The 16,960-nt window shown below is 49.5% G+C and overlaps 1 protein-coding gene across 1 annotated transcript; it reads right to left on the bottom strand.

The window, feature by feature from the left end:
- Nucleotides 1-1,180: 1,180 nt before the first annotated feature.
- MLYCD (malonyl-CoA decarboxylase) lies at nt 1,181-16,518 on the bottom strand. Its single transcript, XM_080936787.1, has 5 exons — nt 15,972-16,518; nt 9,461-9,573; nt 8,517-8,673; nt 4,535-4,684; nt 1,181-2,313 (listed from the first exon to the last, which is right to left on the bottom strand). The coding sequence occupies exons 1-5, from the start codon at nt 16,494-16,496 to the stop codon at nt 1,780-1,782; spliced, it is 1,479 nt and encodes a 492-aa protein (XP_080792913.1). The 5' UTR covers nt 16,497-16,518; the 3' UTR covers nt 1,181-1,779.
- Nucleotides 16,519-16,960: the final 442 nt, after the last annotated feature.

Here is a 16,960-nt window from a genome sequence, read left to right as displayed (position 1 = left end):
TATCCTTGCCTTTCGTCTGACCGTAGCATGTTCAATGCAGCTCCTGGGTTTGACCTAGTAATCTTATGACTATCCAAACCTTTAAAACATATTAAGAAATATCATTACATCTTCATTTATTTCTCGTGTGTGTGTGTGTGTGTGTGTGTGTGTGTGTGTGTGTGTGTGTGCGCCATGGCACATATGTGGAGGTCGGGACAACTTGTGGGAGTGGATTCTATTAGGTAGGTCCTGACTCAGGTTCTGATAACCTTTGTGCCCAGGAGTTGTCTCGCCTTAAAATGCTTTATAACAAATCACTACCTCCCACAGATCAAAAAGTCAAGATGGCATCAGCACCTACACCACCTTTATCAGGTTTTCTGCATCGCTGGAATGTGTTTGACAAGTGCTTTATGACTAGCTCTATAGTAAATTTCACACACGAACACTTATGGTGGTGGTGTATTCAGGGCAACCTGAGCCCATGTTCCTTGGGCCATAGACTCTTACATTTGGCTCAAGTATAAACAGTCTTTAATGTTCACCCTTTGAGGTAAAAGCTGTTTTTAAAGATTTATTTTATGTGAGTACATTGTTGCTCTCTTCAGACACACCAGAAGAGGGTACAAGATCCCATATAGATGGCTGTGAACTGCCATGTGGTTGCTGGGAATTGAACTCAGGGAGAACAGTCAGTGCTCTTAACCCGTGAGCCATCTCTCCAGCCTGTAAACTGTTTTCTGTTGACATTTCTACTTAGGCAAATGATGAGTCTGGGGCCATGGAGTCCAGTCAACCTAGGGAGGCCACTCTGGGAGGGTCTAGAAGATTCTATCAGGGAAGACAAGGGGACATGTATGTCTGAGAGCAGCAGCACTGTGCCTGCTGATGTGTGGTATGCTCACAGATGAGCATGTACAAATGTGGATGCATAAACAGACGGAAACACTCACTGTACCTGCCCCCCAGTCACAAGTATACCCACCAACACAACCCAAGTGTATCCAAGCCCTTCTCACAGCTGTGCAGACATTCGGAGACACACAGACACACACACCCCTCTCCTCCACTCCTGCACCTATGATCTCATCCACACTGCCCCAGTGGGCTGGCTGGGGAACAAGAGGACACCATGGACACTCAGAGCTGAGTCTGAGCCCTGCCGGGGCACTAATCTTGATGAAGGAACACAGTGAAGTACACTCGAGAAACAATCATGTTTAATTTTACAGAAACAAAGTACAGTGAACAATCATGTTTAATTTTACAGAACAAATTCGTTCCTTACTGTTCAGTTCATTATGAACTGGGATCTCATTTAAACCCTATTAGTCACCTCTGGCCTCAAGTAGCAGCATCCCTGGGGTGCTGAACACACCCTGTGCACGTCACAAACTCTCCCTAGTCTGAGCTTTAAGCTGCAGTTAGCAGCCACAGCACAGCCCTTAGCCCTCTCCCGAATAGAGAGGACATGACTGTCAGCTCTACATGCTCCCAAGGGTCTGTGCCCTGGGCTTTGTCCTGGGTGGCCTGTGGTTGTGTCTGTAGAGCTTTCTGAAGGCACAGGCTGTGGGGCAGCAGCAAGGGCTTCTGGGGAAGCACCGTTATAGCCCAGGACATGTGCACCCATATCACCAATACCTCCAAGCAGTGAGTCCACCAGCACAGTGACAGCTGAGGTCAGAGGACACAGCACAGCTGTGGCTTCCCTGAAAAGGCTCCTGTGGTGAGTAAACCTGGCCCATCAGAACACAGCTTCCCTTCTGAGCAGGGGTCCAAGCTTTGGAAAGGACATCCCTAGAGCTTGCTGTTGTTCTGGAACTGGGCTACCAGGCTGAGGATCTGCTCAGAAGCTTTGATGTTTTTGGAGCCCAGGTAGGAGATGCTGTTGGGGCCTGTCTCCTCCAGGTAGTAACGGTAGTTGACCATGAGGCCACATGAGCTGGTGAGGCCTTTGAGGCTGCTGTCAGCCATCCAGTTGATACGCCACATCACAGCCCCATTCTGCAGATGGAAGTTGGCCACTGGGTTGAGGGCATAGCCTCGGTGCTTCTCGCCGTAGAGGTACCAGGCACACAGCCTCATCAGCGGCCCTTGTAGCGCCTGCACCAGCTTCTCCGACTTCACCCACTCACCACTGCTCAGGAACCCTTTGAGGCTCTCATGAACAGGGTCGCCTGTGACCTCTGCAATTTCTTTGCACTCTGAGTCTGTGAAGAGCTCGTTCCTCCCATATTCCTTTCCCTGCACATTCAAAAGGCCCAGCAGCCACTTGGTGAATCCAGGTATAGGTGACAGGCTTGAGAAGGCCCCCAGATGAGGAAACTCCTTCTGCACAGCAGGTAGGTGAAGGAGGGAAGGCAGAGAACACATGGTCAGCAGTGTGGGACACATGGGAACACTCCCAACACAGCCTATGTGTGCCGCTGCAGGCAGCTGGGCCAGCTGATGGCATCGCTGTACTTTCTTTCACACTACATTCATGAGGACTCTGGTGAGCATCAAGGCCGGGAGGCATCTTGTATTCCCAACATCAGCCTATAATCGTGCTATCTCAGGCACACCATTGCCATGATAGTGAAACAAAGGTCAGCAGTGGGAAGCTTGCTTATAACCTGAGAGCCAGGTTCTGATGCCTGCTTGATTCACAGATGCCCAGTGACTCACAACTGCTCAGCTCTATCTCAGCAGTGGCACAGGGGATAGCAGGGCCAGGCAAAAATGTGTTACCACAGGGCATAGCTTAATCACGGCTATGTAGATTACACAGAGATCTCACAGATGGTCTTCAAACATGCGCACTCCCTGGCTATAAACAGTAAGCCCAGTACGGGAAAATCCCACTGCTGTGAGAACACTGCTGAGTCCAGCACCTTGTGCCTTTGGTCTTCCACAGCTGAGCTGCTTTCCATCCTGTGGGTGAGTTCATGCTGTACATGCTCTACTCTCCATCTACAGCCACCAACCAGGACACATGCTCCTCACTGACACTGGGGCTCTCACGTGGGCTGCCTGGACACCCTGGTGACTGAGTCCTTGGTGCAGAAGGGTGCTGGGTTCTGCCAGCCTTCAGAGGAGGGCACTTAGAGGGACTTTCTGGCTCACAAATGAGTACCAGGAAGTGGCCACAGGTGATTTCTGGGTGAAGCTTCTTGGGTGGATCACCTAGAACCAACCCTAGAGGCAACTCTCTCACTTCCCTGTGTTGTGCTCTCTCTCTGCAGCACACCTGACCACTATCAGCAGAGGAAAGGAAGGGTTGTGTTTAACTCTCTCTGGGGGACGGAGTTAGAATGGTGATAAAGCAGACTCCCAGTATACCAAGTTCTTTAAATCTGGTTCCTGCCAGGCATGTTGGCACATGCCTGTCATTACAGCCACTTAGGAGCTGAGACTGGAGGGTTGTAAGTTCAAGGCCAGCCTGAAAAACTTTGAGAGACTCTATCTCAAAATAAAACATTAAAATGGGTGAGATAGGGACAGGGGACCGTGGATATAGCTCAATGACAGGTTGTTTGTCTCACATGATCAAACCCAATTTCTAGTACGAGCCAGTGCAAGGTGAGCACGGAAGCTTTTTGGCTGCACTTGGCTGCAGTGAGGTCAAGTTCGCCACCATGTGCTGTGCCTGAGCAGAGAAGGCCAGGAGAGGGAGCCGCTGGCACAGAGTCATGACTCTTCACTGTGGCTACCTGCTCCTCCCCATGAGGCAGCTGGGGAACCTGTGCCCAGGGTGAACTGCCGTGTTTCTATCTCAGGACATGTAACGTGTCTGCGATGGTGTGACTGGGAATGGCCCCATAGACTCGTGTGTTTGAATGCTTGGTCCATAGGGAGTGGCACTGTTAGGAGGCATGGCCTTGTTGGAAGAAGTGTGTCACTGTGGATCAAGATAGAGAATCTCAGCTTCTCTCCAGCAGCACATCTGCCTGCACTTCACCATGTTTCTCACCATGACAATAACAGACTAAACCGCTGAACTGTAAGCCAGCCTCAATTAAACATTTTTCTTTATTAGAGTTGTTGTGGTCACTGTGTCCCTTTCCAGCAATAAAACCCTAAGATCCTAACTAGTGTCCCTTGCAGACAGCAAAGGAAAGGGAATCAGACCAACCCAGGCTAATGCATTTACCTTTATGCCATTTGGTCTAACCTGGAAACTCCCCGCCCAGGCCGTGAAGGCTGTAGGGAGGGAGGGTCTGGCGTAGCATAATGGGGCAGACTGTCACCTGTATGACACAGACTGAAGCACAGAGAGTGATGGGCGGCTATGCTGACAGATGTGCCCAGATGTGTACAAGGAGTGCAGGGCAAAACCCAGGCAAAGCCTCCCCACACAGCTCACACCCTCCTAACATCTGCACACTGCAGCCAGCGCAGTGCTGTGCCTGGGAACCTGTGCTTCCTGCTCCTTGGCTCCTGGCCTGGCCCAGCAGCACCCGGTGCTGTTCTGCCTCTTTCCCATCCTTCCAATCCCTCCTGTCTGCACAGAGAGGTGACAGCCATCATGACAATGACCCATGGAGCTGGGGTGCTGCTCCAGCATGCTCACCTGCAGCTCCTTGACCACGCGCTTGATGAGGAAGGTGCCAAGCTCCACGCCCTGCAGGCCCTGCTGGGTCAGGCTGATGGAGTAGAAGATGGCTGCAGCGATCCTGCTCCTCTCCTCTGTCTCAGATGGAGGACACTCCTTCACAATGCTCTGGAAACACCAACAGTCGCATCAGAAAGGCTCCATGTGCATTGCTCATACTGAGGGCCACCCTGTCACATTCACAGGACAAGTCCCATAGCTTAAAGTACTGCAGGAGAATTTAGTTTCCACTCCCACTCTCCTGGTGGCTCAGGTTCAGGCCATGTGTTCTGAGAACTCTGGAGGTGACCATCTCACACTCTCCTGTCTACCATTTGGAGACACCATGTCAGCTCTGCTCAACAGTAGCACCTTTGGTCTTTGCAGCCACCACAAGAATGAGCTGCTTTGTACATCGAGCCTTTGTCAAGGGTAATGGCTACATGGGATTTTTTTAATCTTTCTTTAAGAGCCTCGTCCCCTGCCCTCTGCCATCTACCCCTTTGCTCAGGTTGCACTTCTGTCCCAGAAGGCTACAGGCAGTCCCGTGTACGTTTTCTTTCTCAAAATGTTCCCTTTAAAAGATTTTCTATGCATTTCTTTAGTCTCGTTTGGCATCCTTATTTTTCCTAATAAAAACACATGCACAGACACCTGCACAAAGTAAGCTAAGAAATGACTTTTGCTGTGAAGTCTTAGTGTCACCGACTTTATTAGCTGCTTTTACAAAATGCGTGGTGGCTTTGTTTTTTCTGTTTTGTTTTGTCTGAGACAGGGTTTCTCTGTGTACTCTTTCTGTAGACCAGGCTGAATTTGAACTCACAGCCCTGCCTGCCTGTTTCACAATGTGGAGTTAAAGTGGCAGGCTGCCACTGCCCAGGCCACTGCAGTGTTTTAAGCTGATCCTCATGACACGGGACTGCTGGGGACAGCACACATGACATAGATGATGTCTGGGACCCTGAGAAGTAGGAGACACATCATTCCAGGTGACCCACCATTAGAAATAAGGAACTACCTGCAGCAGGCCTGGATAGTGGCTGTTGTTCTTGTTTCTCCTGACCTCAGCCCTGGACAATGGCTGCATAGATTTGTGCTTGACTGCTTTGCAGTTGGCTCTGGTATATATAATTATCTTATTACATCTGACTTTTCTATTTCTTTCTCCTTTTGTTCTGGTGAATTCTGTGTAACTAGGTGTTTCTTGATGTAATGATTCTTAATAAAAAAAATCAAGGCATAGGGGCATAGCACAGAACAGTACTAATGGCCCAGCTACAAGCTGTGAGCTCTCATCTTGGAAACAATGCAATAACTGCACAGTGGTAGTTTCAGATTAATATCTGACTTGCAAAGAAAGTTTAAAGAGATTATTAGAAAATGAAACAGAGCATGTACTGTTAGAGTTATACAGGATCCATTATTAAAATGTAAAAGAACTTACTAGAACTATGAAAATTATATAAAAGACAGTCATGGAATAAGGGAACACAAACTCAGGATACTTTAGAGAGAAAAAGCTATTGAGTCATTGTGTGCACCATGCAGAAGCAGAAGCTAGTGGAACTGCTGAGTTAGGGGTTAACTTGTTTCTTTCTGGCCACTGACTGGCAGATTTTCCCATGTCATTTGTCATTAGAGTTTCACAGGAAAATGCAGGTAGCTGACCTCCAAGCTCTGAGCTCTGAAGCATAAATAAGTCCAAAGTTAAAGTTTAAATAATGATAAGTTTACAATTATTATTATTTTGGCCCATGGGCCTGGGAATATGGGAAGCTTGAAACTGTGGGGAACAACTGTAATTCTTAATTCTTTGTGAGCTGTGGGCATTTTTGAATTTGACTAGTAATAATTATACAATCTCTTTTTTTTTCCCTACCTGCTTTTTGGAAAATCAATAAAAGACTGGGGCAAGTTAAAGACTAGGAGAGAGTGTGAGGTGTGTGTGTGTGTGTGTGTGAAGTGTATGTGAGGGAAAGGAGAGCACACAAAGGTGTAGAAGAGTGTGTGAGTGCAAGAAAGGGAGTGAATGAGAGGTAACCTCTAGCCCATAGAGAGAGAGAGAGAGAGAGAGAGAGAGAGAGAGAGAGAGAGAACAACCTCAAGCCTTCAAACTTGTCTGTACCCTAAAAAGTTGTCTCTGTGTGTTTCTTAAGTGCCTCCCAGGTCTCCCTGCTTCCCACTGAGAACCCAGATCCTGTGTGGAGGCTGGACCCTGACACTGGGTTAGCAGGCATTATTCTTGGTGCTGAAGCAGGCACAGCTTGTCTTGGATGAACAAACAGGTTTAAACCACTTGAGCGCCTGCCAGTCTGTGATTCCTGGAGCAGGGCTGCTCAGCCCCCAGCCTCTGACAGCACCCTCTCCTGCACTGTGTCCTTCCTGTTCTATAGTCATGAGTAAGTGACTGAGGCCCCTTTAGCCTCAGTGCTGTCTGAAATGAGACCTACAGTAGTAATATGTTCTGTGGATTGAAGTGCATGAAACACACACTTAACAGGTATTGTGCAGATCACAAATAAGGAATGCCACACACATGTTTCTGGAGCCTGGAGTCCAATTCTCCAGAAACCAAGGTTGGCCTTCCATGCAAACCCTAAACCTACAGCGACATTGCAGTACATAGGCTGTGCAGGTCAAGGGTTCCTGGAGCTACCTCTGAAGGCCACACACACACACACACACACACACACACACACACACACACACACACGGCTGTTGCCTTCTACTTATACGTAGGAACTGCACGAATGAGCATTTGGGCTCTCAGGGCTAGAAGTACCCTCAAGAGCCAAGTCTTTAGCTAAAAAGAAATACATTCTGCACTTTAACACACATGCCAATCTGCCCCAAGAGAAACACCAACAACACTGGTCCCCATGCCAGCTTGGAGGCCTGCTGACTCCTTTACACATGACAACTTAGAAGGAATTTGTCTCTGCTCATCAACAACAAGTGTCATCATCCTCTGAGCTCCTCAGCTGGGAAGCTGAGGCCAGGAAGCCTATCTCATGATGCCTTATCATTTGCCTCTGTAATGCCTATCCAGACTGCCACGCCCTCTCCACATCTCCTAGCACTGAGTAAACCTTCTCTCTCCAGGAACCTCACTCCACTCATCTGCCTGTAGGTCACGTAGTGTGGTTACTGACCCACTGTCCCAAGCATCACATGCTTGTCCATGCCTTCTTGTCAGAAGTTTGCAGAGAACCAGCTTTCACAGGAAGGTGCAGGTCAAGTCCTCACACCTTCGGCTCCTCGTCAGCTCCCCGTTTGCAGCAGCACACAGAATCAAGTCCATTGCTCGGCTGCCACGCCGCCCCTCAAGCCATAGCACACATGCACTGCCTCCCTCTTCCATCACAAAGGGTCCTGTTTATACCTCAGCTCTTCTCTATCCAAGATCACCAGGCAGGTGAGTGCTTATCCTTGGCCTGATCTTTAACTAGACACCAGGAGATTTTACCTACCCACTCACAATATCCATGAGAGTTTAAAACAGACTCTCTTAAAAAGGGATAAAATTACACTAAAAAAAATCACCAATTAAAATAGAAATTAACTTAGCAATCATGCATGGTTGCTTAGATTAATCCCAGAATTTAGGAGGCAGAAGTAGGCAGAGATCTGTGAGTTCAAAGCTAGCCTGATCCACAAAATGAGTTCCAGGACAGCCAGGGCTAAATAATGAGACCTATCTGGAAAGACAAAAACAAAACAAATGAACAAACAATATCACAAAAAAAAAAAAAAAAAAAGACACTGGGAAGATACTGGGTCAGAAGGTTCAGTGGGTAAAGGCACTTGCTGACAAGCCTTATAAACTAAATTTAATCCCTAGGATCCATGTAGTAGGAGAGACTCAAATCCCACAAGCTGTCCTGACGTCCACACACTCACTATTCCATATGTAGGTGTGTACACACATACATTTTGTCCTGAAAGGACCACTCATAAGTACCTGGATGTTGTTGGAAATGTCACTAGTCAGAGCCACGTGGAGAACCACCAGGGGCTCCCCAGGGGTAGAGCAGTGGGAGAAGAAGTAACATCTCCGGTATGGCCCCACACGCCGCTTCATGTCCATCCAGTTTTTCACAGGGTGCACAGCCTCACACCTGAGCAAGCAGTGCAGAGATCAGACAGATGGAGAGTTACAGACTGGCAAGTGCTCAGTCCTATTCACATTATCAATGTCTGCTCTGCATCTTAAAACCAGTCTGTCTGTTCTGAGACAGGGCTTTACTTTATAGTCCTGGCTCATGTGATGCTGTGACCTACGCTGACCTTGAACTTTTGATGATCCTCCTGCCTCAGCCTTCCAAATACTGGGATCACAAGTGCTGTGTGCTACCCAGTTCAGCACCTGTTTTCAGAGGACTTTGTGGGGCTCACAGGTGCACTTATGAACCAGTTTCATGCAAGCCTCCTGGAATCTCTTGTATTTGATTCGGGTTCCTGCGGTTTATTATAGACCCATGCTGCAAACACTGGTGGTTAGTCTCCAGCCTCATCCCACACACCCCTACTGCCAGCATGGGGAAGAACAGTTTCCATCTGAGGGTGCTTTCCGGTCTTCAACTCTATGGACCACGATGGGGTGTGGGCAGGACAGCAGGCTGTGCTGCACTGTGCCCTTGGGCATGCTCTGATTATGCTGAGAGCATTTACAACTGGATGCGGGAGCACTGACCACGCATGTCAACGCTTGCTCTAACTAGTTCCTACAGTTCTGCTTTAAATGGCGGGGTGTAAGACCTTGGGTAACTGACAGACTGGTTAGGGTCTTCCTGGAGTGCGCTCCAATCTCCACCGGTCCTGTGATAATAGCCCAGCACCCACACATTCAGTGTATCCAAGTATCAGGTGACACAAAGCCATGCTGGCGATGGCTGCCATACTCACTCACTGATCTTCTGAAGCACCTCACAGGGTGAGTGCCAGGTGACCCGCTCCAGGTTCAGGAAGCCAGAGGAGAACCACTCGGACAACATGCTTTTTAGCACTCCATTCATTTCCTAGGCGAGACAGAGGAAGGCAGGTCTCAGAGGAGCAGTAGTCTATCTCCCCACTCCAAGACACACGCTTCCCTATCCTGATGTCCATACTTCCAGCTAGTCCTGGCTGTAGCACCAGGTTTGTACTGCACACGGCAATGACCATGTACCTGACTTCCAGCCAACGAGCTCTAGGCAGAGCAGTCCTGAAATGGCTTTGGGAGCCTTAAATGACATCGGGGACATGGCTTTTGCTGACCCTTTTCTCTTGTCTCTTCCACTGTGAGTGGGACTTTGGAGCAGATACTCTGGGCCATGACTGTGGCAGTTTTCAGGGTATAGCAGTATGCCCCCAATCCAGCCTGGGGCTGCTTCCTCCCAGACTTTGCTACACAGACCTCTGTACTCGGGGTCTATTAGTCACAGGTGAATTCTACTCTGACAGACAGAATGACAAACATCCTCTGGCACCTCGCACCAAGGCGACCTTTCCCATGCCCTGTAAGGTCCAATACATGAGTGACCTGCCTCTGTGGCATCTGTGAAGATTAGCCTTATCAGAGCCAGAAAAACTTTTCAATGCATCTTACTGCCTGATAAAAGATGAAGTCTCCAATTCAGGTGACCCGGGCAGCAGCTGCAGGCAAGGGGTAGGTAGTGGCTCTAAAGAAAAGCCTGTATATAAATATGACATTTTCATTCATGTAGTTAAGTGCCAGGACACAGAGGAGGCACGGTGTTGCCCTGGGTGGCTTCACTGGGTGGACCTGGCTTAGTGTGAGAAGGGTGTTTTGAGTGGCAGGGCCGCCCACAGCTCTCAGACTCACGGGAGAGGGTGAGAACAGCTGGGGTGACTGCATGCAGGAGCTGTTTCGGACAGAAGACAGGAGGATGATGGTGGGGGCGGAACAGGCCCTTTACCTTAGCCTCTCAATCTCACTTCCCTACCAGCAAAGGTTCTGCAGGGCAAAGACCACCTTAGTCAAGGCCGACACCCTGACACCAGGAAGAAAGAGGTAGTGTTGAGAATGGTGAATGGGAACAGGAGGCTGGCACACAGGTCAGCTTTTTGTTTTTTGTCTTTTAAATGAAACCTCATGGTCTGGCTGAGAGATAGCTCAATGGGTAAAGCGCCTCCCACTCACAAGTCTGAGGACCTGAGTGGATCTCCAGAAGCCGAGTGATAGCTGGACACCTGGCCTATGTGTCTGCAGTCACAGCACTTCTAAGGAGAGGTAGGAGGTGAAGTCAAGATGGCACCCGGAGCCCGCAGGCCTGGAGCACCACAGCAGTGAACAGCAGACCTATTTTTAAGCAAGTTGGAAGCCCAGGGCCAATACCCATGACTGTCCTCTGACGGTGTGTGCATTTGTACTCACATCACATATACAATTATTTTTAAAGGTTAGTTCTGGTGGTGGTAGACACACATACCTTTGATGCCTGCACTCAGGAGGCAGAGGCAGCTTGGTCTCTGTCAGTTTAAGACCAACATGGTCTACAGAGTGAGACCCTGTCTCCAAACCAAACCAAGTCCTTACATACTCTGACTATAACGGTTCTTCATGGTCCTGAGATCCTCTCAATTTTTAAAGCATAAACTAAGAATCACTAACTCTATTCCCGGTTAAAATGCAAACACACCCCCAGTCTCCAGGCCTTGTGGATCTGCCTCTGTGCTCTTTGCTGTGGGACTAGAACAGGCTGACTATGAAGGTGTGATGAGCTACAGTTTGACACTCACAGCAGGAAAAGGCCAGGAACCCTGGCTCCATTGATGACACCTCTCCTCTGGAAGCCTCTTCTATTTTGGGCTGCTGACAGCTGCGACATGTGATGTTGGACAGGAGAGTAGGGAATGTGGGCTAAAGGTCGGAAGTCTAGTTCTATAACAGCTGTTTCCATGGGAAGTGACCACAGCGAGTGGCCAGGTCACCAGGTCACAGATAATAGGCAATGAAGTCTTTTGTGTTTTCTTTTCACTGACATAGCAGTTATGAGCCATACCATAGCAAAAGCTGAGGAGCCTGAGAATCCCAAGAACCCTGGTAGGGTTCAGCCTCCCTCCTGTGCCTGCTTGGTGCATTCAACCTCAGTGCTCACGGAGGCTGCTCTTTTCTTAGCAGAAAGCATCTTCTAAGATGCTTGGCTCTCTAGAGTGGCAATCGTATTTGGGGTATGATTTGCCTTGCATGAAGCCTGCTCAGATTCCTTCTGGAGTTCTAATCACTTTGGTGCGGTGCCTGCCAACTGCTAAACACTTCCATTCACGGCACTTTTACCTATAATTGATAACCACATGGGCTGCTGCAAGAGTGTGGAGAAAACCCTACAGCCTGCCAACTCCAACCAATGGGGACTTCCCCTGGCACCCTCCCATACACCCATAGACAAAACCTCAGGCAGGCACCACCATGCAGAGGTGGGGCAGACCTGGCTATCGGCCTCTGTTGAGGACTCAGCTCCTGCTAGGAGTCCCTGTTTGGCTGACATTGACTATTACCTTGTACACTGCTCCCTGGTCACCAAAGGGCATATGAGAGATGAAACTACACACAGGAGCCCAAGCCCAACTGATGGCTCAGATCGGAACTGGTACCTCTTTAAGCCCCAAACCCTCGGTGTGCATCTCCAGAAAGATCACTGAGCCAAGCACAGCAAAAAGCCTTTGAACTCGGCAGCTTATTTTTTGTTTTGTTTTAAACAACACCGTGTAACTTTTAACCAACAGGAACTTTTCCTGGTATAGTAACATTGCTCTTAGGATTTTATATTAGTCCCCACACTGAATAATCCATTCATGTTTTCTTCTCTATGGGGTGCCGTTTTGGTGCTTGAAATGAGGTCTTATGTAGCTCAGGTTGGCTTCTTACTAAGTAGCTGAGCTGGAGTCTCACTGAGATCAGCACCGGCTAACAGCTCACCTCAATGGTACAGCCCAAGAATCCCATGCCGCTAAGGGACTTAGCAAAAATCATCACAGCTACACCATGGCAGACAATGGCTAGGGTAGTGGCCATTGTCTCACTCAGAGCTTCTTCTACTATGTGTTTGGGGGCTGCCATTTGCCACACTTATTATAAAGTGATGGCACCACCCAGGGTTCAACACACAGAGACAGGAACCTGTACGATGGGAGACCTCAGGAGCAAGCTGAGACAATACAAAGGTTGCATGGAGGTCAGACAAGCTGCACACCTGTCACTGGTCACTCTGAGATCTGGGGACACTGAGCAGTGAGCATGTTCCTGTTCGGCTTCAGTTGTCAACCTGACACGCTTTGGAGGGAAGCTCCACGGAGGCGTTCCTCTATCAGACTGTCTGTGGAAGGCATTTTCTGGATGAATAACTGACACAGGAGGGAGGGCCCAGCTCACTGTGGGTGGTGCTACCTCTGGGCAGTGTTAACAAAGGTAGCCAAGCAAGCCAGTGAGCATCGTCCCTCCATGGTCTCTGTTTTAGTTCCTGGCTCCAGGATGCTGCCTTGGCTTCCCTCCATGATGGTCTATAATCTGTAAGCCAAATAATCACTTTTCTCCTTAAGTTGCTTTGGTCAGAATGTTCTGTCACAGCAAAAGAAAGCAAACAGGGATACTTCCTAAGGGAACGCAGCATTTAAGATGGCTCTGGGAGTGAGGTAGTGGTGGCCCATGCCTTTAATCCCAGCACTCAGGAGGCAGAGGCATGCAGATCTCTTGAGTTTGAGGCCAGCCTGATTTACAGAGTTCCAGGATAGCCATGGCTACATAGAGAAGCCCTGTCTCAAACAAACAACAAAGCCCTAGGGGTCTACACAGTCAGCTCTAAATCCTGTGAACAATACTGGTAGTTCTGTCCTCACCTGAGTGGCCTTGTGAACACAGGCCCCTGCACACTAAACTCACAGGACACCTAACAGTGGTTCCTGCTGGGTATGCTGATAATGAGGAGCCTATGCCTGTATAGGTGTAAATCTGTACTTTATACTCAGGTTTGCTGTGATCCCAAAACTGCTCTAAACATGGTCTATCTCTTACAAGGGACTGTGCAGGATGAGGAGATAATTCAGTAATGAAGAGCTTTCCTAAATTCGATCCCTAGCACTAGCAATTTAAAAGTGGTGAGGATGGGGTTGGGGATAAGAGGGTGCCAGAGAGATGGTTCAAAGGTTAAGAGCACTGACTGATCTTGCAGAGGAACTGGTTTTGGATCCCAGCATCAACAGGGCAGTTCTTAACTGGCTACAATCCCTGTTCCGGGGATCTGATGCCCTCTTTTGGCCTTTGCAGGCACTGTATGGGTGTGTATACATGCAAGTCGAACACTGGCACACAAAACCTTTGAAAGAAAGGCCAATACAGTGGTGCATTTTGTTAGCTGTCACTGGACAGTGGGGCAGGAGTATTTCTGGGGTTTGTTGAGCAGTTCACCTAATCTAACTGGTGAGTCCCACATCTCAGTGAGAGACCCTGCCTCAAAAAAAAAAAAAAAAAAAAAAAGTATATAGCTTCTGAGGATGATACTCAAGGTGGACCTCTGCCCTCCACACACATGAGCACATGCATGTACATATCCAGACTTCAGATTTTCTGATGATAGGTAGCAATAGCAAATCCTGACAGACAAATGCTAGGGAGAGGAATAAGACCTCTATTCTCAAAATGACTTAACTGATGAATGTTATAAAAATCAGGTGAACAAACATATTGACTGACTTAACTGTGTATAGTAAAACATGGCAGTTAGCCTAGGATCTGGGTAGAGACACACACAAAGCCTCCATCATCTGCATCATGGTCAGGCTGTGGCTAGTCCTTCTTTGCAGACAAATACATTTAAGTATCACTCATGACTTGGGGCCAACAATAGGTAGTATCTTTCTCCCTTACATGGAGGACAGCCAGGCTAAAAAGCAAGGGAACTTATATGCATGTCTAGGCCTGGCTTGCTTCTGATTGCCAGATGCATGCTCTTCACCCAAGTCATACTCAGTGTTCTAGTGTTAGTGACTATGAGTCACCCAGACTCTGGCTGGAAAAGGGACTTCCAGAATCAAAGAATCTGGAACTGGATGGAGCAATAGAAGCTATCCAAGAGCTGCTGGTTTTGATTTGCGGCTGGTTGTGAGCCTTTCAGGCCCTTCCTGACCTCTTTTTTAGTTCTGAACCCTGAGGTCAGGCATGGAACAGTCTGACCTCAAAAACATTTGCCTCTTTGCAGCCTATCTTGAGGACTCAGGCATCATTTTACCATGCAGGAGATTTGGGACAAGGTTCCAGTTTTCAAAGAACCAACTGTACAGTTGTGGAGACATTTTGGACATTCCACATTTTGGAATACAAAGGAGCAGCCACTAAGACTTCGGTAGAGCCAAGAAGAAAGTGTCACAGAGAATAAGACAGATTTTGTAATACCTAATGAACTCCTTCGGTTTCCCAGTTGGAGACTTATGTGGATGACAGCTTACAGCCCCTGGTAACACTTAGCCTCAGAAATGAACTAGCTATCCTGGAAAAATCTGGACATACGAAGTGTTGTCTGTCACTCATATTAATCCCTTAACTACACCCAAGGCTAAGCAACCAAAATGAAAAGACAGTCGGTAAAACCTCACATAGCAGGGTGGGGGCAGTGCAAAGGAACCTGGCTTGGGATGTGCATCTGAGGTTTTGGACATCTCAGTATGTTATGTCCTTCCCTGCAAAGGAGATATGTGTCAGCCAAAAGGACGGAATGGAAGTAGAAACAGTCATGCCTGTTTAAGAGTTCTCAAGCAGGTTAGGACATAACCACAACACTGAATTTGCATAAGGAGATGAAGCTTTGAATGGTGACGGGGACTTCTGAAATGGTGGTATCACAGTGCACAAACTCGGGGTCAGGTGAGGGTTTCCATTTATCGAATATTAGTGGCTGGCAGCAATGCTAGAAAAATCTTTGGGTCACAGCTCTGTAAACCTCGGTTATCTATACACTACACGATCTCTCTGCTCACTGCAAAAAGTAAACTTAGAATCACTGCATTTGGGTTTGGTTCGGGATCAAATCTCTTGTCGTGAGTCAGAACGCAGAAAGAGGGCTGGAGGTTTTAGAGACCAGGACGGTGGTGACCTTGACTTCTGGCCATGTTTGTGCATTTTGTGTAACCTGTTGGGGCAATGCAGCGCTCGAGAGGTGCCCAAACTTTCCCAATGCCGTGTTCCATACTTGTTCAAGTACAGCACAGTTAAAACTAGAGCTATCTTGGAATAAGTGTAATGGGGTGCGACACCTGACAGTTACCCCAGGGGCAGTGCTACATACCACGCAGTAAGCACTGTGTGCCAGAGGCCGGTGAGGTGGGGCTGGAGGGCCGCAGGGACTCGGAGAAGGGCCAGGGAAGCGGGAAGGGGCAGGGCCCCGGGGCGGGGGCGGGGGCGGTGGCCCGGGTGGGGCCTTACCCGGACATGCGGCCCCTCCACCAGCTTGAGGGCCTGCGCCTCCAGCAGATCGGCCCGCAGCTGCACCAGAAAGCGCACGCCGCCGTCCAGCTTGCTGATGTGGTGGAACAGGCCACGGTATCGCGGCACGAGCGCGTAGCGTAGCCGGTCCTCTGCCTGCAGCAGCACGGCCGCCTCGCGCGACTGCTGGCGCAGCTGCAGCACTCCGGCGCTCTGCTCGGCCACCTGGCCGTGGTCCACGCCGAAGCCCTGAGCCAGGCGGCCGAGCAGCTCGGCGCGCTGGGACGCCTCGGCCAGGCCGCCGTAGAAGCTCACGAAGTCGGCGCACTGCCCCTCGGCCGGGGCCGGCGTCTTCTCGCGCAGCTCATAGGCCGGCGTGGGTGGCACGGCTCGCCGCAGCAGCTCGTCCATGGCGCTAGCAGCGAGCCCGCTGCACAGCCTAGGCCCCCGAGGCCCCGGAGGCCGCGGCGGGTACCGCAGTGGGAGCAGACGCCGAGCCCTCAAGCCTGGCCCGAAGCCTCTCATGACAGCCCGTCACAGCTGCAAAGGGGAGACACCACGGGAGAGCGGGCCCCTGCTGCACTTCCGGTTCCGACTTCCGGTACCTTGCCGGTCCCATTGGTCTAGGCGAAACGACGAACGGGGGCATCGGCCAATCGGAGGGCGGAACTAAGGGGCGGGGCGAGGCAGCTTTTTTAAGGCTGGAGGCCAAGTGCAGCCAAAGGTCCCGGGAACCCTGTAGCCTCCGGGTATCTGACACCTGTTCTGAGAGCCACTAGCTCAGCCCCTTGTCTATTTTCCCACTACGCTCGCGCTTCTCTTGATCTGAGCATTTGACATCTCAGCTCCTTCCCAGGACTGTGCTGTGCAGGCAATGGTTCCGATCTAGTATAGGAGAGGAGCTGAGAAATTTGAGTTTGCGTGCTGGAAAAGGGCTCCTAGGAGTGGGGATGTCTCATTTGGTAAAGTGCTTGAGAACTTATGTTCAT

This window comes from Micromys minutus, assembly GCF_963924665.1.
Source record: "Micromys minutus genome assembly, chromosome: 24".
Lineage (NCBI taxonomy): Eukaryota > Metazoa > Chordata > Mammalia > Rodentia > Muridae > Micromys > Micromys minutus.
This window is presented reverse-complemented; position numbering and strand designations above follow the sequence as displayed.

What these genes read in the sequence shown, in the direction of transcription:
- MLYCD (XM_080936787.1), bottom strand. Translation starts at nt 16,496, where the DNA reads ATGAGAGGCTTCGGGCCAGGCTTGAGGGCTCGGCGTCTGCTCCCACTG. An exon ending in TGGAGGGGCCGCATGTCCGG is followed by an intron (nt 9,574 to 15,971) that starts GTAAGGCCCCAC and finishes TGTCTCGCCTAG; the next exon opens with GAAATGAATGGAGTGCTAAA. An exon ending in GCGTGGTCAAGGAGCTGCAG is followed by an intron (nt 2,314 to 4,534) that starts GTGAGCATGCTG and finishes CCTGCTGTGCAG; the next exon opens with AAGGAGTTTCCTCATCTGGG.